The following is a 22,706-nucleotide window of genomic DNA, read 5'->3' on the forward strand; positions in this document are numbered from 1 at the left end:
AATCAATGGAAAAAAAAAAGATTTGGGCTTGCTATATTATAACTATACAAATATTGATTTGAGTATAACTACAGTCGTTTTAAAAAAAAAAGTTCATCAAATATGATTTTTATTTTTAATCATGTTAAAAAAATTAAATTAGATTTCATAAACCAACTTATAAAACGAACTAGAAAATTACTCAAATTTATCCCACAACATCAACAAATTATAGAAAATTATGGAGTGTGCTTCTATATATATTTCTAGTCGTTAGTCATAGTTCGATGATCTTATTGATTTACATTTTCAGTGATTAGCATGTAATCAGAATAGGAAAAACATCGATCAAGTGCCTGAATCATTATAGAGAAAAGTTAGAGAGTTTTTTTTTTCTTCCAGTTTCCAAAGATGTTCATCTTGACAGTTTTTTCTTCGTAGATTTATTGAGTTTTTTTTTTTCAATTGTTGTTGATTTTTTCTAAGAGTTTTTCTTCTATTCATTAATTATAGGAATTCATCTTTGTAAAAAGAGAATCGAGAGTTGAGAATCGAGCCCATGCCTGTTTTAGTGTGGTTACGGTTGTTTTTTAAAATATTTTTTATTTAAAAATACATCAAAATAATATATTTTTTTATTTTTTAAAAAATATTTTTGACATGAGTATATCAAAATGATTTGAAAATACAAAAAAAATATTTATTTAAAGCAAAAAAATTTTAATTTTTTTAAAAAGTGAATTTAAAATACAAAAACAAATAGAGTTAAAAATAAATACATGTTTTTAAGATGGTGTTGTTCAATTCCATAGAAGCAATTGCACTAAAACTGTTTGCACCAAATAATAGAAAATTATGTTTTAATAAAAGAGAATTCATTCCCTGACAACAATATTAAGTTTATTATTTTTATTTTATTTTTTATTGTCTTCAACAAGCAACTTTCCTGAATTTTTATTACGAGCATGTTTTTCAATTCAATAATTCATTTGATTGAGAAATTATTATGTTGCATTTTATTTATTTATTGATCATATAAATTATATATTTAATTATTTAAAGTTATATGCATGTTTATTTTTATATAAATAATTTTTCGTGTACCAAAGATTTACAAATTTACAAAACAATAATAGTTTCCAACACTTCGAAACCTTTCAGTACAAACTAGTGGGCCATTTCAATAGCCCATCTCCAGAACTCACCATAAATCCACAAGCCCATCCCGAACTCATGATGATGTTTCCCTTGAACTGTGACACGTGCCGGGGCCCATCAAAGAGGACATAGCAAGTGTCATGTCGAGCACGTAGACGACAGGTCGGGTATGGGTGGCCACGGTCCCATCACGTGTATCCTCCATTGGAAGGTAGCTTTTGCTGTTGCTATCTCTTGCTTTTTATCAGTCAATGAGGGTCGTTCATTTTATTATGAATATTCTATAAAATCTTTTCAAATAAAAAATTATTTTATTTCTTTTTCATATTGTCGCGTAAAAAATATTTAAACCGATAATTTTTTATTTAAAGACCTCGCTACCATTAAAAAAAAACAAGTTTTAGTCGAGAAAAAAGAAGTACATGAATAAAAATATATTTTTGAAATCATTAAGAATATTTATTTTAACTACCATAAAACACAACAAAAATAAATCTCGAACATGGCTTCACAGCATCTGGTGTGCGACTAGTTTGCTTTGGAGACATGCTTTATACCAACCAAAGGAGAAAATGACTGTGAACCAGTACTTTGCAGTGGAAGTTTCATCTCCTCTTTCGTTGCTCTTGGCTGGCATGGGCGAGGAAAGATCCCGGAATCCGACAAATCATCTACAATGTTATCTAAAAAGACAGTGGATGCGTGCGCAGGGCTGCTCTGCCCAGAGACCCATAACACCATTAAACTAATAAAAGTAATCTGAAGACTCTTCAAAGCAACTGAGTGCAAAAGGATGAGATTTGCATCGTGCGCTGGGCGATTACTCTATTATTATTATTATTATTATTTATTATTATTCAGTTAGAGAACAAAGCATTAGGTACAAAGAAGCAGTCATTACTGAACTGCCCGAAGTAGACTCTGACCTAGCTTCTCTAAGGAAAACGCCATCAAAGGAGAGCTTCCTAGTCTACTCCTCAAGTTCAGGCACACAGGAATTGAACAGGTCGTAGAAGGGAGGAGCCAAACACTTTTTCTTTTTTTTTTGGCAAGGCAAAGGACCGGACAATGAGAGGAAAAAAATAAAAAAAGGTCGCTTGCCGAAATAACAGGCTGAACAGCGTTTCCTGATTTTAGAGTATCCTATTTTCTGCATTCCATGACCGAGCAGTTGCTGGATTGGCAATCTTAAGGGATAAACCAGAGCTTACAGCTTAATAATGTCCGCGTAGCTGTCTAGCTTGTAATTATGCGAAAATAATCTGTCAGGAAACAAATTTTACAAACAGATAGCCCGCTATTTACAGCAATCAACCATGATTAAACAGCGTTTAAAATTAAAGAAGGAAATCATCAGAGTGCAGCTCAAATGAAAAAAAGAATAGCCATTGCGTATTTAAATGGGAAATCGTACAGGAATCTGTATTCTGAAATATACAGTAGAGGGCTGGCTGTCAGAAGACAGATACCTCAATTCAAGCTAAATTTCAACTACACAGGCAGGCATGCCCATTCTAAATCCATGCTTCCCTAATCACCCAGAAAAGAATATATTCAATCCAGATAATATGAAATCAAAAAACACTGCACAAAACACTGAATTTTGCAGAAGCAACGAATCCATGAAAAGAACATAACAAATCAGGGCAACAACATGACTGCGTGTTCACAATACGAGCATTGGCTTCAAATGGGTTAAGGAATTTTGACTGATGGTTTCACACTTGTGTTCATGAGACATCTCCATTGCCTTGTGCTGGGGCCTTTGTCTAGAAGCATTAGCAAACCGACATTGGTGGCGGAAAGCCCAAACATATACCTGCCATTACAAGATTTGATGAGATCAAACATCAATGCCAGATTTAGACCACAAATAATCCCACCAATGATAAAAATACGAATCTTAACCATTATTTCTCAAACTGAATTAACTGAGAAACTTAGAGTTCAAGAATACTGTAAACATGTGCATTTGCTTCTGTAAAAGAGTTGGTGAATCACAAATTCTGAAACTGGGAATGCCAGAACTATTACCCCTTGGATTCATTCCCCTCTCTTTCTCCAATTTCCATGCAATTCCTTTAAGAAATTACAAGGATTTTACCTTCAAATTTGGAAAAAAATTTCTACCCCTGGTTTATTTTTTATCTTGAAAAAAAACACAGCGAATAAACCCGGTGGAATTTTTCATTTCTGATTTGCATGTACTTAAAATAATTCTGCATATACAATTAAATGGGAGCCCTAAAAGAGAAACTATATTATGTCAATAGTTTATAGCAATACACTTACTTGCTTCGTTGAGCTTTCTTTCTCCAGAAAACAAAGGACACAACCCACTGAACAAACAAAATGAAGGAGTTATCTCCAGGTAGTCATTAATGCATACGAGAATTTAAAAGAGTAAGCAGCTAAGAGCTTTTGACATGTGGAAGTCAGGAGAATTTAGGACAGAGAAAATGACAATCCAAGAAAATAAAGAAAACATCAGAAACGCCCTTCAATAATTTTATCTTCTATGTGTTCAAGTACACAATTTACATCATACCTCAGATTTCAATAGACAGTCTTCTACAATGCAGTTCAGTTTATTCAAATTCAAAGTTATTATCCAAGTCTAGTTCAGCCATACCCACTATAACGAAGAATATAAGCTTTAAGTGAAAAACAAGGTCAGGGGGAGGAAGTGCAGGTCAAGGAGAGTTTGTAGTTAAGTATAGGACAAAAGAATAACGGATACAAATACTATAATGATTATGGAGCAGCATATTTGATGATATATTTTGAATACCAAAAAAGGCTGGGTCTCGGGATCGAAAGGCCTGACACTCAACTGAATGGAAATCTCTAATATACAGGAAAGCATATTCATTTACACAAAGCATAACGAACTACCTTAAAGATTGACATGAAGGAAAAGCTTCCAAGAAGAGATGGCTTCTTCACAGGCAATTTTCTTTCTGGAGACATTTCCTTGCACAGATGTTGAGCTATCTCTTTCAACAATACCATTTGCGCTTTATCAGTCCGCATTGAAATAATTGCTTGCCTCATAGATTCCCTGTCAGCCTCGAGTGCCTGAAGTCTCACGTAGAGCTTTTTTATGTCAGGATCACTAACATCAGGTCCATCCAATGCTTCTCTGGGAGTTGAAAGATACTCTTCATAAATCCCAATTCCAGCTTTTGGTTCCGTAACACCATTCTGTGAGGCCCCGTTATGGATAGAATCGATGGTATAAACTCTGTCAGTCGTGTCATCTCCAAATTCTGATGAATTATCCATCTTTCTTGAATCCGTGTAATCTTCCACTTGCAAAGCATAATCCGTCTTCTTAAAGCTATTGCTTAACTTGCATCTTGGAGATTCAGTGACAAAATCTGGACCAACTTCTCTAGACATCCCCATCAATGAACTTGAACTATCTGCAGAGAACCTCCTGCTGTGCCTTGATCGCCTAGGAGAGTGGCCAACTACCACCTTCTCAAGAATATTCTTCGTACCAGAAAAATCACCATCCTGCTGAATGTTACGTGGGCTTCTCTCCATCTGATAGATCCTATATTCCAAGTTCTTCAACTGCTCCCGACCATGTGGCGTCTCACTGAATGCATATTTCTCAACATCCACAATATCATCTTCACCCTCCGTGGGATTTGGATTTTCATTCATATTGCATTTCAGGGGTGGGTATTCATAAGCTGGAAACTCTAATTGAGCCGCATCCAAACTTTCATTCATGCTTGTGTTGCGGCTAAACCCACCCCTCTCACCCTTATCACCCTCTGCCTCTGCCTCTGTAAGGCCATAACTCATCATCCTATACTTATAAGCCTGAATTTCACAAGTAAGTGATTGAATAGCCTGCTCTCTCTTGTACAAAAGATCTTCCAGAGCCAAAATCTCCTGCTGATCATGCCCCATCTTTTCCTCAGCAAACCGCTTAAATTGTCTTGCCTCCATTTGGATCTCTGCCTTCTCCCTCTGCAACCTCAATATCATTGACATAGCTTCATTTGCGGCTGAAGAAGCAGCATTCCTTTCCTCTTCCAATTCCGTGTACAAATCCTGCACCGTCTGCTGTTGGCTAGAAACCATCTCACGCAAAGCAGCACATTCATTCTCAATCTGTACTCGTGGGTTCGAGAAGGAATCAAAGCCAGGTATATAAAACCGATTTCCCTCCTCAAACTCATCATGTTTTCTTTTAACAGACCTGATCCAAGACCCTGAAGATGAACCGGTTATTAAAGAACAACTGCAGTCACAATTACAACACTTCACCAAATCCCTCGACGGTGAAGCCTGGGTAGAAAGTACTTCCAAATCCATAGACCAGTTATCATTCAAAACTAAATACTTTCAACAAAAAACGATCCCAATTCACATAACAATCAAAGAGAGCCTTTTTCCCTTGAAGCTCTCAATTTCTCTTCTCTCAATTGAATCTACAGATCTTTTCAGTTAGCAAATCCTTTCCTTCCTCAATCACTCCTAAGACTCCTACAAATAACAAAAATTACACGAAAATTACAAAAAAGCACAAACGCTAACAATAAAAAACAATCACAAAATCACTTTCTTTTCTGCAATGTAAACATTTTGCAGCTTGAAATATGATCGAAAAAAACACAAATTAACACTCCTTTTGGTATTATTAATTAAAAAAAAAAGAGCATTGAAGGACACATTTTTATTTCCTAGACAGGTTGGAAAAACAATAATTCCAATCAAACCAAACAGAAGCTCACGCGCGATAGAGAGAGGGGGGTTGTGTGTTACCTGGGCTTTGAAAAACCGATGCGGGTAAATTTGAGGCGAAGTTTCCCGAGAGAAAAAACAAAAAAAAAACAATTTAACGAGAAAGTGAAGAGATCACCGGAGGCGGCAAAGAATGAGAATCCTAATCAAATTTTCCCGGGAAAAGAGTAAAAAACAGAAAACGGAGAAATAGCGTTTGGAGGGAAAGAAATTGGAAGAGAGAGAGAGAGAGAGAGGGAGAGACGGAGGGGGAGAGAGAATTGGAAACCCTAGATTGTTTTTTCGTTTTTCTGCTTATACAACCCGTTATTGACTGAGTAGTTTGTTTTATGCTTCTCGATTTCCGTGTCAGAGAGAAAGAGAGAGAGATTGATTTTTGGGGAGCAGAAAAGTGTACGGGGGGAAGAGAGATTTATGATAATTAAATAATGATTAAATAAAAAAGATTAGGTGGAACCATAGTTAGCAATTCTTTTTTTACTTTTTACAACTCATAACTATTTTTTATTTTATTTTGGTTTTTACTATTTTTTTAATTTTATCTGTGGTTTTGGGTAACAGAAACAGACAGGAAATGATGATTGATTAAAATATGTACTGGAATTAGGAAATTTCTACAGCTAATTCTGTAGACCAATTCTATTTATAAGATTGTATGATGGAGAAATTAATTAGATAAGACATCAATCAATCCCGAAATTCATTGACTGCCCAGCACGCATGATTACGCTAATTGTGTATTTGTTTTTGAAAATATAATTTAAAAAAATTTAAAAGATTTAAAATTATATTTTTTATGTTTTTTTATCGTTTTAATACGATATATTATACATTAAGTAATAACATTATAGTATACATTAATTAATAACATTATAGTATTGATAATAGATTTATGTTAACGACATTGTTATAGACTTTATGATAAAATCATATTAATATATCAATTTTTATATGTTGTTATGGTAATGGTCTTCTTTACCTTGTAATGTTTTATAAATGAGCATAGCTTAAACAGTTTCTAAGGATTCGTTTGGAAAAGTTGTGGTTGTAACTGTGATGATATTTATTGAAAAACTATAAATTATAATGTTTGAAAATAATACATGAAAAATGCTGTAATTACTAAATACTTAAAAGCAAGATCACAACTAAAAATCATAACCACAACTAAATTGATAGTTTCTAAAGAGGTAATAAGCTTATCTCATTAAGGCTAGGGCCTGTTTGGGAATGTAGTTGCAGTTGTTTTTTAAAGTGTTTTTCATTCTGAAATGTATCAAAATATTTTTTTTTATTTTTAAAAAATTATTTCTGAGATCAGCATATAAAAACGATTCAAAACATAAAAATAATAATTAATTTTTAACAAAAAAAATTTCAACGTACATTTTCAAACACTTTTTTAAAAGTGGCTAGTGAGATAGGCCCAAAGCTTTTTATTTTAAAAGTTACAAGTTAGCTTGGTTTATGAAAAATTAACAAGAAGAAACAACTTGCTTAGAGTTTCTAAAATAAGCTAATTTCATGTGAAATTAATATCATTCTTCTTATGAAATAACATTTAGAGATGAAATTAACAATTATGCATGTGTATAATATGAATGGCTAAAACAATGTAATTATAATTTGTTAAGAAATTCATGAGATATACAAACTTTATAAATCTTTTTATGACATCTTCACTAAACATTATTGTCTTATTAGTTTTATGCATGGTTTTAATGGACAACACTCCCTTTACCTACTTATAAGAGCAGGTTAAACATATATTTAACATACATGAAACAAACTTATTTGAGATTATAATTAATTGAGTTTCAGATTTTTAATACTACGTTTCTAAACATTCTCTTATAATTAGTCTAAAATATAATTACTTAAAGATTATTATTATTATTATTATTTTGTTAACTATAATGTTCGAGCCAGTTTACACGTATCTCAACTAATTACCGAAGGTTCTAAAATTAACAATCATATAAACCTCTAGTATCCCTGAGGTTTATGACACTCAAACTGATAATTTCTGGGGAGCAAATTCAGAATCTGATTAGTTAAACTACATTCTTTATATTTATATATTATTATTATTATTATTATTATTATTAGTTGCAACAATATTGAATTTTTGAGGATCTCATATTTTCAATGTCAAAAGGCATGAGGAATTTAAACGAGAATCAACTATAAGGCCACGGGTTGTGCATTTCTTCGCTTAGACACGGGTCCAAGCGAAGAAATGCAATGGAGAGGTCAAAATACAAGATAATATATATATATATATATATATATATATATATATATATATGGTTGGAAGTTGGAACCTCGACCATGAACTTTCTCTCTCTCTCTATCCAATAAAAAAACTAGTAAAATCTTGGGATTATATAACAATATTCAAGTCAGGATTTTAAATTTATATAACATGGAGAAATGATTAAAAGACTATAAATTTATATAATAGTGTTTCATTAATTTTTTTATATTTTCAGATTATTTTGATTTGTTGTTAAAAATTATTTTTTAAAAAAATTATTTTGATATATTTCTAAGCAAATTGTATTTTGAAAAGTAACCACTACCATGGTTGGATACAATGAATCATGTAATGTAATAGTTCATTACATTATTATATTTAATTGCATACTTTTTAAAAATTATAATATACATACTAGATTATTATAATTGTAATTACTAATTACATTACAAGTATTACATAAAAAACCTATATAATGAACTATTGCATGATTAATAGTGATCATGCAAGTATCTAATTGCAAAAAGTTTTTAATTATAAGAATCAAACCATAGTTTTTTTATAAAATAAAAGGATAAAAGATTCAAATAAGAACCAATTTGTAAATAAAAATAACATGTAGGAATTGCAATATGAATATTAATTGAGTTTATTTTTTCTAATTAATATTTGATATGACCTAATTTCATTTTATGATACAATTTGTAGAGTGTTTAATGCCATTGATTTCACCTCTCCAATAATTATGGGGTGTTATTTTACTCGCATAATTAATTTATTTATAATTAATACCTTACACTTTTATCTAGTTTATTGGCTTAACCTTCCTCGATCGCCTTCTAAAAATCTCAAATCTCTCTCTTACTGTTCAAGCAAGAAGATAGCAATGGAAAGCCATTCTATGTGTTTGATGTTATGATCGTGCAATTCCTTCTTTTATTTCTGATTTGTTTTAGTTGACGGAGCGCTCATTTTTGCTAGGGTTTTCTTTTTGGGGTTGATGGAGGTCGAAATAATCCGCTCGCCTCAGTCGTTTTCTAGATACAAAGAAGTAGTCTTGCATTGGTAGCTGAAAATAATCAACAGTAATTCTAGGTAATTGAAAAATGATTTTTTTTTTAATTTTGAGCTGAATTGATAAGTTTTTATAAAGTTAAAACTCTTAAAAATAAGAATATCATAGCTACAGATACTCTTAAAATACTTAATTTAATTTGTTCATGTTTTTACTTGTCAAAAGAATTTTATAACTTTTTATATAAAAAAAAACTAGAAAAACCTAGTAATAATGAATATAAAAAATAAATTAAAAAAACTAGAAAGTATAATAATACATTATGAGGACATAATAATAGGAAAACATAAAATTAACTACGAAAAATACATATTTTTCTAAAAAAAACTTATGCTTCAATCTTTTTGGGTTGGAAAGAACTCATCTTGAGTTCAGTTTTCAGGTATAAATTCAATTAAGAATATTCTTTTATGTGTGGGGGCCAACCCACAGTTGATCAATAATATTTTTGTTCGGATCACCTTATTATGAGTTCTTAACATTATATCTTTGTGCAGATTGTTTCATTATGAATTCTTAACACATCTTTATGCGCTTCGCTTAATCGTGAGTTCCACCACCAAGATTTTCAATAACAACAACTGACGCCAACGAAACCAACAAATTAAGTCATGAACATCTCTTTCTTGATAAGAAACCTCTGCATTCTCTCATACACGAGCATGTCATGTTCTCCAACCTTTTTCAGTTATGGTTGTTTTGCAGCACACAATAAGCTAGTAACCTGAGATTATTAGGCTCTAATACTAATAGACACAGACAAAAGCAAAAGATAATAAGTAATGGGGACATCAGTCCCAAGACATGATTCACATATTTGTATGATTTATGATGATGGAGGATAGTTCAGCCGTTATATTATTGAATTCTATTTAAGGTTAATATTTATTGGGTTTAAAATATTTATTGTTGGATATATTATTTAATGGACTATAAGTCTTGTTTGTTCTAATTAGAATTTTAATATTTATATGTTATTTTTCTAAATATTAAATAGTTTTTGATGAATTAAATAAAATTTATAGAGTTCCATTCCCTTTTCTTTCTTTTCTTCAACCTTTTCTTTTCTTTCTTTTGATTTGTTCTTCTTGGCTTTTTTTTTTGTAGCTTTAAATGTTTTCCCCCCGCATCACTTTTGATATCGTAGCATGATTTTTTTCTTGTTGTTGTTTAGATTATCTTCGAGAGCTTTTATCAACATGTGATTAAAAAAAGTGCATCGAGGTCAGCAGTCACGTGACCTGAAAAAAAACTAGCCTAGTCTTCTTCTCCACACCAACCAGCCACCACTAGTCGACCCTTTACGGAGCCAACAACCAACAGTCCAATAACCACACCAGCACCAGCCAACCCTCTTCCACTAGCCACCACGCATAGCCACTGCCTCACAACCATCAACCACCTTCCAGCCACCAAAACCAGCAACAACCGCCAGATCAACCACCCCAGGAACCAACCAGACAGCCTACGCCCCTCTGCCACTACGTCACCGACCAATCTCAGCCACCAAGCTGATGACCACAGCCCTCAAAATCGAACACCGAGCCACCCTACCACTGTCCAAAAAAACAGCCCAACACTCCACATCCATCCTCAACCACCATAGCCACCCTGCCCAAACACCACCGCAGACATAACCATTGCCCAAAACAACGACAGCACACCCACGCCATTGAACCCATCCGCCATTACAGCTACCACGCAGCCCATCTCAGCCGCTTAACATAGAAAATCATATTAATCAGTATAGAAAGACTCGGTTCAATCTCAGTCGAAAAAGCCACATCACTCGGCCAGCTACTCCAGATCACGGCAGCTCTAGTAACAGCAAATCAGACGTCAGAGATCAGCATCATGCTCCAGTCAATGAAATCCCTCACATAAGTCAGTCAAGGCAGCTCCATCATGCATGGGATTAGAAATCTTTTTTTTCTTTAGTTGCAACGACAACAACTAATTCACAGTAGCTTTTGTTTTTATTTTTGTTCTCATTTTTTTAATTTAATTTAATTTTTATATTTATTTATTAAAGAGAAAAAAAGTAAAAAAAAAAAAAAACAGTGACAGAAAATAAAAGTGACAGGTATAAAACTACGAGGTCCATTAATTTGCGATAGAATTTGATTAGAATCTTCATCAATAAATTACTCGCCTTTGAATTCTTTCAATTTTACTTTTCTAGTTTTTACACTTGCAATTAATATTATTTTTATGTCTAATATATATATATATATATATATATATATATATATTAATTTTGCTTAACAATCACTTTTTTCATTTATATTGAATCTCTAGTTCTGTTTGTTAATGGCAAAAATTGTAAAAAATAGTGAAATATTATAACTATTATTTGATTAATTGTTTACATTTAAAAGATCTAACATTATATACTTATAATTTTTTTGTTATACTCTATTTTTTTTATTTCCACATCAAGAAAAAATGAGATTCGTTTTATTTTTGTATCTTAATTTTACTTGTAAGAATAGTTTGTAATCACCATCAATATAACTATTATTTAGACTACTTTAGACATGATAAGACAATCATGACCCTAATAAAATAAAAGTCCTTATTTTTTATGGTCGTTATGATCCTTGGATCTTTGATAGGTGAATTAATTATATGAATAACTTCTTTGATTGATACAACTTGTATGATAATAAAAAGTTAGGTTTGCTAATATACAACTCATTGGTGAAGCCCAATTTTATTGAAAAGATGTTAAGGATTATCTAGAAATGAAAGGTAAACCTCTCATCACTTATTGTACTAAAATGAAAAAAAAAACTACAAGAGATGTACCTATCCCGGTCTTATAGGAATAAACTCTTAGACTAATGAAATAATTTTAGGCAAGTAAACATATCGGTCAATGATTATATAATATAATTTAATGATGACATGATGTGTTATAAGAGAAAATAAAGTCATGGCTTTGCCTAAGTTTTGTAAAGGTTTGAATGATAATTTTAGAAAGAAAGTCATGCTTCTAGGTGTTTTCACTCTTGATCAAGCATATAATATAGTGCATGACTATATATTTTTTTTATAAAGAGTCAATAAACAAAACATCAAGACCATCCTAGTACCACTTTTAAGTCTCAATTTAGGAATAATATTTATTTTTTGGTGCTCCACCTTATGACCTAATCTTATTAATGTCTAAATTTATAAAGAAGACAAGGGCAAACGAGTTGTTAATGAAATATGTAGGTTGAGTTTTAATGTTCAGTATGCTAAATGTCAAGGTTTCGGTCGTATGTTCTTCAACTGTATCTCTAAGCCCTTGATCATCCAAGAGTACAAGGATATAGGTGAAAAGGAAAAATTATTGTGTGTAAGTGTATGAACTTAATCTTAAGGATTTTTGTGACTTAGATAAAGAGAATGTGCAAGAACAACATGATACGTCCAAATGAGTCTGAGATGAAGATTAATAAAGAACATGATGAGTCTGCTTTAGTGGTAGAGAAAATTTTATGAGACTCTTTAATGAAACCCCTTAAAGAGATAGACGTAATGTTAGAAGATTTTCTAGATATTTCTCCACCTGAACTGCCTAATACTTATGTCCTATACTTGAGAATCAAAATGTAATAAATTTTGAAAGATATATTAAGCTCCCTGATCTTTTACCCCATACATGTGATAAGAAAAGATGAAGATAATCCTAATTTATTAAGTTGTGTTCAAACCATATCTACACAAGTTTTGAATATTGTTTGTTTCATTCCATACTCCTAATTATATAGTGTTCATAGTTACAAACCTAAAAACCTGTAGATGTTTTCGCCATATATCCTGATGCTACGATGTTTGAGTTAGCTGAGTCATTTTCATATAGAGTTCATAATTTGCATGTTGAGAGCATAAAATAAATTTAAACAAGTAATGAACAATATAAATTCTGAACTGATTTGCATAAGTATCATGTTATACTTAATGTTAAAGATTATTTCATGATACAAATTAGGCTTGACTGATATCCTTTGGAAACTATTCGTAAAATACTTTACTTTCCCTAATTTTTTTTTATAAAACTTAGGCAAAACAAATGTTCCTAAAAGTCAAATGACATATCTCTAATTTATCCATGTATTGCCTTTACACCTTGTTTGGAACCAAATCACATGTGAAACTAAATTCAATTGATAATCTATTACAATTATTATGTTTGGAATGAAATAGCAAACCATATAATTGAAATCAATTATACAATTTGGAATACATGTAGAAATGAACTAAATTATCAATCTTGACTACTTTGCTTTTAATTTAGGAATCATTTCTTTTTGTTGTGAAAAAGAAAAATCCTTTTGTTATAAGGACCCTTATATATATTTATTTAAAATGATCCTAATTTTCAAGCATCATTAATTATTTAATTAAGCTATTAACAAACAACCAATTGATTAAATGAATTTACGAATGAAGTAATAAAAAGAGTAGTAATGGGTGTTTTTTTCAGTAATTTTTACCTCTTGGACATGATAATACAAGTTTTTCTCTCGTGTTTAAGTTTGAGATTTCGCTCGTGCTCTCTCAACTTATTAAGAAGATGTTTCACTCTAATTTGCAAGAAGGTGTTAAAAAAGATAGTGTGGATTAGAAGAAGAGAAGGAAAGGGACAATAGAGATTTTAAAAAGTAGGGTTTATGCTCTTAAGGGTATTTTTGAAACATTGTTTTTAATATCATTTCCAAAGGAATTACTGTAGCAAATGAGCAAAAGGTCTATCATCTAATTTGATTTTACATATTTTTTTAGAAATTAAATTCCATTTAGAATCCAAATCTTTACCTTAAAAAAATAAAAATCAAAGCACAAGAATTAACTTAAACATGTGAATTGAATTGAATTCATATGTTTAAACGCCTTGTTAGTCTTCAAGTCCAAAACTAAAAACCTGTAGATCTTTTCCCCGTGTATTCTAATGCTAAGATGTTTGAGTTAGCTGAGTCATTTTCATATAGAGTTCATAATTTGCATATTGAGATTATAAAACAAATTCAAACAAGTAATGAACAATATAAATTTTGAACTGATTTGTATAAGTATTATGTTGTACTTAATATTGAAAATTATTTCATAATACAGATTAGACCCGAATGATGTTCTTTTGAAACTAGTCATAAAATATTTCATATTCTCTAATTTTTCTATAAAACTTGGGCAAAACAAACGTGTTTAAAAGTCAAATGACATACCTCTAATTTATTCATATATTGCCTTTACACCTTGTTTGTAACCAAATCACATGTGAAATTGAATTCAATTAATAACCTATTACAATTATTATGTTTGGAATAAAATATTAATCCATATAATTGAATTCAATTATACTATTTGGAAAACATGTAGAAATGAACTAAATTATCAATCTTCACTACTTTGCTTTTAATTCAGAAATCATTTCTTTTTATTGCAAAAAACATTTCTTTTTGTTACAAGAACCTTATATTTATTTAAAATGACCCTAATTTTCAAGCATAATTAATATTTAATTAAGCTATTAACAAATAACCAATTGATTAAATGAATTTATGAATGAAGTAATAAAAAAGGCAACAATGAGTGAATTTTTCAGTATTTTTCACCTCTTAGACACAACAATACAAGTTTTCCTCTCGTGGTTAAGTTTGAGATTTCACTCGTGCTCTCTCCATTTATCAAGAAGATGTTTCACTCTAATTTGCAAGAAGGTGTTAGAAGAGATAATGTGGGTTAGAAGAGGAGAAGAAAAGAGACAATGAGAATTGTAGAAATAGGGTTTGTGTTCTAAATAGTATTTTTAAAACATTGTTTTTAATGTCATTTCTAAAAGAAATTACTATAACAAATAAAAGGATTTATCATCTTATTTGCTTTTAAATATTTTTTATAAAAATTGAATTTTATTTAAAATCAAAGTCAACCATGTGAATTGAATTCACTTGTGTTCTAAATGCCCTGTTAGCCTTCAAGTCCGAAACTACTCCCAAGTAGAAAGCATAGTTATCATACCCGGTTTGGGGGTTAACCCGGCCAAGAGACTGGGTCCCGGGTTACACGAGTTGACCAGGGTACTCGAAAAAATTAAAAAAAAATATTTGTGGTTTTAATATTTCATATAAAAAAAATTAAAATGTAACAATGTGAATATAAGCTATACATGTTGTAAATAATAAAGTTTAAAAGAATATTTTAAAATTTTTTTTTATCTCATATTGGAAAGATACTATTTTATTCTTTTAAGTTGAAGTATTTAAACCAAAAATATTTTTTTTTATCCCACATTTAAAAGACATAACTTTTTTCTTGTGAACTTAGAGTATATATACTATAGGATTTCAAATCCTATTTTGAAAAAATAAAATATTCTTCTAATATTTATATAGTGAACTTTGAAATGGGTTAGTAATCAATTGAAAAAAAAAATAGGTCTCTGTCTAGAAGAAAAAATACATTTGAAAAAAAAAATCTCTACCGGGCTTTGCCGGGTCACCCGTGTTCCGGATTAACCCGGCAGGTCGACCGGTTTTCTCCGGACTATTTGCAATCCCAGATTTTTAATAAAACAGACCCGTTTAAGGCCCCGGGTCACCCGGATCCCGGGTTGACTGCCGGGCCGGGCCAAGTATGATATGATAGAGAGGCTTAATTTGATGACGTCATTGGTTTAATAGCTTTAAGGTTGTTAACGATTGAAGGGCCAGTGTGTGTCCGCGTAAGGCCCAAATCATTTTCAGTTCTCCCCGAGCTGTTGGATTATTAACTCGGGCCCTCAAAGGGGTCTTAACTATCCTATCCTAGGCTTAAGTGACGGGCAGGTGTGGCTATATACAGCCTAGCGTATACTATTTGATGGGACGAGGGCTCGTTTCTCTTTGACCTGGAAATGGACGAAGCAGCAGCATCTCCTTTTATTCTTTCATGACCAATCGACTCTTAACGTAAGAAATTTCATTAACTTGTTGGCAACAGTATCTGTGATAAAGCCACCATACAAGGGGTTCGAGGCCGGCGAGAAGAGAAAATCAAATCACTAAATTGTATTGTCTTGAAGAGACTCACCTTTTCTCCAAGCTTTAAAGAATCAATTAAGATGCCATTATAATTTGGTTTTAACTGTTGTTCAATAGAGGATAAGGATCACATCACTCGATTATCTGATCAATTACTACTAGTTCTACCACCTATAATGGATCTTGATAGGTCCACAGCCGATTTCGGACCCACCAGATCTCGTGGAAAGTTTAATCCAGAAAAACAAGAAAAGGGAAATCTTGTGGAAAGGTTTTGCATCATGTGGCGGCACTGCACAAACTTCTCAGATTTTATACGAAGAAGATTTTTGCCTCGAGAGGTCCAAAGCTGGAGATAAAGGGATCGAGTCCTAATTCATTTGCTCTAAAGTCGTCTGCTTGCGCCGGAGGCAACCAAGCACATGAATGTGTTGCCATATTGCTGATAGAGCAAAAACTGCTTTGTAAAGCTTCACATTAAGGAAATCATCATGCATGACCAGCCAGACTCTGTGGATAAATTAGAGGAAACATGCTAATCACTGCGTCATTCACTTGTCCGATATGATACAGTCACCTGATTAGTTAATTAGTGAGCAAATTAAGACTCTGTGGATTTTCTTGTATGATATTGTAGAGAAATCATCATGCATGACCAGCCAGACGTGCTATTCCTTCCCAGTTTAATTTTATGGCCTCTATCGCTTATAGTATAGTTTATTAATTAACAAGGGATAAATCACGTTTATTTGGGACTGCTACTGATCCTACTTGACTAGACAAGGTATTAACTAGCATGATGATGCAGCAATATATACATATCAATAATTGATTCGGGTCACGAGTGCATAGAGCCGATCTTGGACCCATCAAATCTTGTGAAAGGAAGTGAATCTGTATAATACGTGATGTTTAGCTGGCAATACATGTCAAAGTATGATTAATTAGGTAGCTAATTATAGTGAGAAAAAACGAACATGTGCGATCACATTTTGATTCATTTTTCTGCAAATATGATGGACTTGGCTTGTGGTTTCCAAATATCATGATTGGTGCCTTTTACTATATATCAGCATGGTGATCATGATAATGACTCCCCACAAGTCCCTTAAACCATGATTAGCTCAAGAATTTGCATTAATTTGGCATTGGTTTATTCGAAATTGAAATTAAGAAGATAATGATGCAAGTCCAAGAAAATGGATTATATAGAGCCCTAGGCGAAATATTACCCTAAATGTTTTGGTCACAAATTAAGGCACGCATTCTCTATATATAACTACAGAATTAGAATCATCAACCACTGTTTAAAATTGTAGAGGTCCCCTTTTCTCCTATCCACGAGAATTAATCACACAAAAGAAATCAAAGGGAAGAAGATTTACGAGCAAGCTTCTTATGCTATAATCCCATACATGAGTAATAAGTTTAATTAGAGGCCCATGCGATTATGAAAAAAGTAATTATTACCAATATCAAGCTAGCTAGCTAGATAGCTAGGCAGTAATGACTAGATCATGAAGACTTGAGGTATTATTCTTTTAACAAGAGTTCTGTATCATAAACCTCTTCATGCCTTGAATAACCTCTTCTGAAGCTTCTGAGTAAGGATCATTGGTGAAGAAACCGTGCTGCTTCCCCTCAAATTCAACATACTCAATTTTCTTCCCCATCTCTTTCAACCTCCTTGCATAATCCTCACCTCTATCTCTCAACAATTCACAGCTACCTACAATCACCAAGATTGGATCAAGAGCCACCAGTTCGATATTCAAGCTACCTGGTCCAAATGGGTTAGCCAAGGGGTGGTCCCTACTTGCTCCAGCAGGCATAGATAGCCTCCAAAAGCTGTACTCGTTTAGCTCAAATTAATTAGTCAAAAAACAAAAAGGAAGAAGCGGGAACATACATGCATATATACATACATAAAACTATATATATATATATATGTGAAATGGATTAATTTCTCTAAGAATTAGGGTTAAGTCTAACGAATTGCTATATATATATATAAAACAGACGAAAAGGAAAGAAATTAAGTGATGACATGAGAAACCAAAAGTTTTGCTTAGCACGTCACATGCTAGCTATGAGATACATAGTCGTAGTAGTGCCTAATCCAATATCAACAGAATCGCCTCCATATGTATTAGATAGTGCCTCCTCCAATATCTCTCTCTGATATCCTTATCTTGTGAAAAGCTCTCCACTAGACTTGAAGTTCCTTACATCAAATTAATATTGTATTTATTCTAATATTCCCTCGTTTATATATATATATATATATAAAGTCACTTCCCTTTCTTCTTATGTATATAGACAGGGAGATTCCAATTTAAAAAACGCTACTATAAAGGCGGCTATGTATATATAGACTCTTGGTACGTAGACCTCTTAAAATACTTCCATAAAATCTATCAATAATATTAAAAAATTAGAGTAGATTTACCACAAGAAACAGGAGATATGTAGAGCTACTAGCGACGAACATATAGCTAGGGCATCGAACTATATATATGGGACCAGGGTCCAAGTGAAATATCAGGTGGCGCGCGGGACTTGATAAAAGAAGCTGTGGAAACTTTTTGGCACCATGAAGATGAGACTGCACCGAGGACAATCTACCCCAAATGGTGTGTTTTACGATTGGAAAGAAAGCCAAGTGGTGTGTTTTAATTCCTTGAGCTTGACCTCTCTCATGCGCTCTAGTTCATTTTGGCCTTTGAAACAATAATTGTGGTTTTGAATTTGGTAACGTTTGACCTTCAAAAAGATTGAAATTAATTTGATTATTTGCGAATAAGACAATTTGATATTAATTTTGGCTGACCCATAATTCAAATTTCAAACAGAACTAGTGCACGTACGTCAAAGAAGAGAGACTGGCCATGACTCAACCGAAGCACACTCAAATAAATAACAGTAAAGCGGAGACATGGCTCTATCATGAACTTTTCAAAGAAGGAATTTTCCATAAAAGCTGGCCCTAATGTTCCCTTGTATTTGCCACGTAAAAATCAGTATCCAGCTGCTCAGTTAGATTTGATTGAAAGAATGTCTGTGAGTGTGGTAAAAATTGATTTTTAAAATATATTTTTGATATTAATATATTAAAATAATAAACAAAACACTAAAAAATAATTATTTTAACAAAAAAAAATGAAACACATGTTCCATACATGAATTGAACACCACCATCTGCTGCATAAGGTAGGTACTAAAAATATATATTAACATCGATCCTCATCCAGAAAGCCTGCCCACCTTTTCATTTGATCATGGCAGATATCCTAGCTTTTGATTTTTGTTGTGTGGAATATTTTAGATTATCCCACTTTTGCATCATCTATAGCTATCACTTTTAGATCTTCGGAATCATCGTCAAGCAATCAGATTCAAGGTAACAATTAGGAGAGCAGGAAATCAAGCAAGCAAGCAATTAATATTAATATTCTTCACCTATACACACTAGACATGTTAAGCTAGTGAACCTAGACAAATGATATGTTTCCAAATTGATATATTACTTAACTGCTCACCGTTTACCCCAGTTATATCTTACATTATTGCATGGGGTTTTCAGGTGGAAAAAGTACGATGAAATATGCTTTAGAAGGCACGATCGATGGAATAAAGGATCAATTTGAGGAAACTACTGCCACAAGAAGTGAGACGAGAAGAAAAGAATTGACCACAATAATTAACATCGCCAAGCCCCTCAGTACTTATTCCATATGGGTCACAGAGCCAGAGAGAGATGGGTGTGTGCCTTGCGTTTTCCTTTTCTTTGGTGTGGATCTTCGGGAGGGCAAGCACGTATATATATACACCATGCATCAATAGAAACCCTTTGTGAAATTGATGGTGTGGTCCAATTCTTACATGGGACTTTAATGATTTATATATATGGTAAGAAATGATGAGAATTGTGTAAAGCGCGTGTGTGTGTCTTCCTTTTACTCTTGCGGTTCAATTAATTTCAAACAATACTTATTACTTCATCTCTACAAAGACTAGTTGGCAGGCAAAAACAAGGTTGTCATTTGTGAAGAATATTAATGAAAAAGCCGTATCTTTTTGACTCCGACCTATGATATTACATTACTTTCCACAAATTTGATTCTATTGCCGTCCTTTTTCGTTCTATTTTCTCTTTTCAAATCAATTAGATATCACATTAAGGTTGACCAATTTCGTTTAGTCTAGTCTGGCATCACTCTGAAGGAGAAATTCAGGATGGAAGGCCCTAAGCAGAGAAAATACAGCACTTGTGTGTACACTACTTCTCATATTAACTGTAAGTGTGGCAATTAACTGTATAAGTGAAAGTAGATATAATTAAAATGAATTGCAGCCCAAAGATCCATCGATCATATGTTTGTAAATATGATAAATCAAGTATATATCATGTAATGTAAGGTACAAGAAATTGTTTTCTGCATCACATCAAAATAGTTTGATCTACGTACGTATACCATTAGAATTAACTGTGACAAGAGAGAGAGAGATTAATTGGAGTAGTATGTTAACGTACCGATCCAGTATTTCCAAGTTCAACAAGTGTTCACTGGGCCCTTCCTCTGATTTTGTCCTGGCAACCCCTCCAAAAAATGGTGCCATTAGGATATATCCTCTTACCCGAACTGGAGCCAACCCAGTCGAACCAGCCCCGATCTGAACGGCTAAGTGGTGTGCAATATTGCCACCAGACGAGTCACCCAAGATAAAAACCTGGTCATAGTCAACCTCACCACCATTGACCCATGCATCACCTTTGTCGCTCAAAACCTGAGCTTGGAGCCACTGCAAGGCACTATATCCATCCTCCATGGCCGCCGGGAGCCTATGTTCTGGGGCCAAACGATAGTCCGGGGCCACAACGAGGGCGTTGAGCCCAGAAGCTAGTTTAAGGCAGCAGTTGTGAAAGTTGGGCCAGTCACGCGTGCCTACACAAAAGCCACCTCCATGAAGGAAAAGAATGACAGGAAACTTGTTTGCAGGGGATGACGGTGACATTGAAGTGGGTTTGTAGAGACGGAGGTGGAGGTTGTTTATTTTGTCGAAGAGACAGTCCTTGAAGACGACGGACTGGTCATTGATGATTGGGATGGGGAACCCTATGTCTTTGGACCTATAAATGGTGCCATCACTGAAGAGTTGGACAACACCCCCGCAATCTTCTACTACATGAGGGAGGGAACCCATTTCTGCTATGGTTTCTCTTCTCTATAGGAGACGATGATGGTTGGCAATGGAGGTAATGGCCTAATATGGGAGGCATATATAGGCAGAATTAGAAAGGGGAAAAGGGAGGGGGGAGGATGGGTGAGTTGGAGTGGAGAAGGCAGAAGGTTTTTTCGAAATGTGAAGGGTGATTGTGTCATTTCAAGAGGGATATTATGGTGGAGGATGATTGCATATGCATTCACGGCCATTGGTTTATCTTATTGTTTTGAAGAAGGACCATATATAGATGAGGTTGGTGGCTGTGGAAATGTGCTTCCCCGTTTATGGTAAAATCCTCCCTCCCTTTAAGACTTGGAATTCTCTTTTTAAAATTAAATTAAAGTTGATGTTCTAAGAAAGATAGGTTGGGGGATTTTACGTATAAAGGCCGATCGAAACGTTTCCTTTATATAGTGAAAGACCAATGAATTATATTAAAAATAAATAAATAAATAAAATTCTTGTTCTTATATATATGTTGTTGAAGATAACACTCCTCCTCTCTCCCTCACATAACTTCTTGCTAAAATAATTGTTTTGTGTTAATATAACCTGAAAATAAAAATGGAACCATGCTTTAATTTAACCTGATCATGAAAATGTTTACTTTACTTCCCAAGATATATATATATATATATATATATATATATATATATATATATATATATATATATATATATATATGCTATATAAACCACTTGAAGATTTGTAATATTTTAATGTAAGATTAAAGTCTTGGGTTTAAAAATATTTTTGTTAACAATTTCTCATTCACCACAATTAGTTTTGGACTTATTAATAATATTCTAGGTTGAAATATTTATGTTGAAAACTACTTTTTAATAAAATCTTAATAAAAAAAATTGAGGTAGGGGTCAAAATTTCTTATAATTTGTATGTAATTTTCAAATGAAAGTAAAAGTAAAATTAAGTTTAATTTGATAAAATAATTATGTTATTAGAAAACCATTCTAAGTTTTAAGAAATTCTAAATTCTTTTTTTAATAAACTATAAATGAATATAAATTAGAATTCTATTCAAATAAAATGGAATAAAAAATTAAATGTATAAATATATTATATAAATTAAATGTATAAAATAATTCTAAATGTATTAAATGTAATCTATTAATTAAATATAATAGGAGTATATTAAATAAGTAACAAAAATATAATAGGAATGGTTTTGAAAAGAATATCTGATATATCTATGTATAAATAGAATCAAAGTATTGCGTGT

The 22,706-nt window shown here is 32.6% G+C and overlaps 2 protein-coding genes across 2 annotated transcripts; both read right to left on the minus strand.

Moving 5' to 3' along the window:
• Positions 1-2,507: 2,507 nt before the first annotated feature.
• Positions 2,508-6,304, minus strand: LOC133677312 (myosin-binding protein 7). The gene is made up of 4 exons (XM_062099261.1): positions 5,920-6,304; positions 4,033-5,640; positions 3,430-3,476; positions 2,508-2,956 (listed from the first exon to the last, which is right to left on the minus strand). The coding sequence occupies exons 2-4, from the start codon at positions 5,467-5,469 to the stop codon at positions 2,833-2,835; spliced, it is 1,608 nt and encodes a 535-aa protein (XP_061955245.1). The 5' UTR covers positions 5,470-5,640; positions 5,920-6,304; the 3' UTR covers positions 2,508-2,832.
• Positions 6,305-17,620: 11,316 nt separating this feature from the next.
• Positions 17,621-21,652, minus strand: LOC133676481 (carboxylesterase 15). The gene is made up of 2 exons (XM_062098149.1): positions 20,775-21,652; positions 17,621-18,088 (listed from the first exon to the last, which is right to left on the minus strand). Exons 1-2 carry the CDS (start codon positions 21,443-21,445, stop codon positions 17,782-17,784), a joined length of 978 nt encoding a protein of 325 aa, XP_061954133.1. The 5' UTR covers positions 21,446-21,652; the 3' UTR covers positions 17,621-17,781.
• Between the last annotated feature and the right edge of the window lie 1,054 nt (positions 21,653-22,706).

The sequence above is a fragment of the Populus nigra genome, chromosome 17 (genome assembly GCF_951802175.1).
Source record: "Populus nigra chromosome 17, ddPopNigr1.1, whole genome shotgun sequence".
In the NCBI taxonomy this organism is placed as follows: Eukaryota; Viridiplantae; Streptophyta; class Magnoliopsida; order Malpighiales; family Salicaceae; genus Populus; species Populus nigra.

Excerpts from the sequence above, each read along its gene's own strand:
- LOC133677312 (XM_062099261.1), bottom strand. The coding sequence starts at position 5,469 with ATGGATTTGGAAGTACTTTCTACCCAGGCTTCACCGTCGAGGGATTTG. Across the intron at positions 3,477-4,032 it reads CCTTCATGTCAATCTTTAAG|TGGGTTGTGTCCTTTGTTTT; the intron begins GTAGTTCGTTAT and ends TTGTTTGTTCAG. Across the intron at positions 2,957-3,429 it reads AAGAAAGCTCAACGAAGCAA|GTATATGTTTGGGCTTTCCG; the intron begins GTAAGTGTATTG and ends TTGTAATGGCAG.
- LOC133676481 (XM_062098149.1), bottom strand. The coding sequence starts at position 21,445 with ATGGGTTCCCTCCCTCATGTAGTAGAAGATTGCGGGGGTGTTGTCCAA. Across the intron at positions 18,089-20,774 it reads AACTTGGAAATACTGGATCG|CTTTTGGAGGCTATCTATGC; the intron begins GTACGTTAACAT and ends AAACGAGTACAG.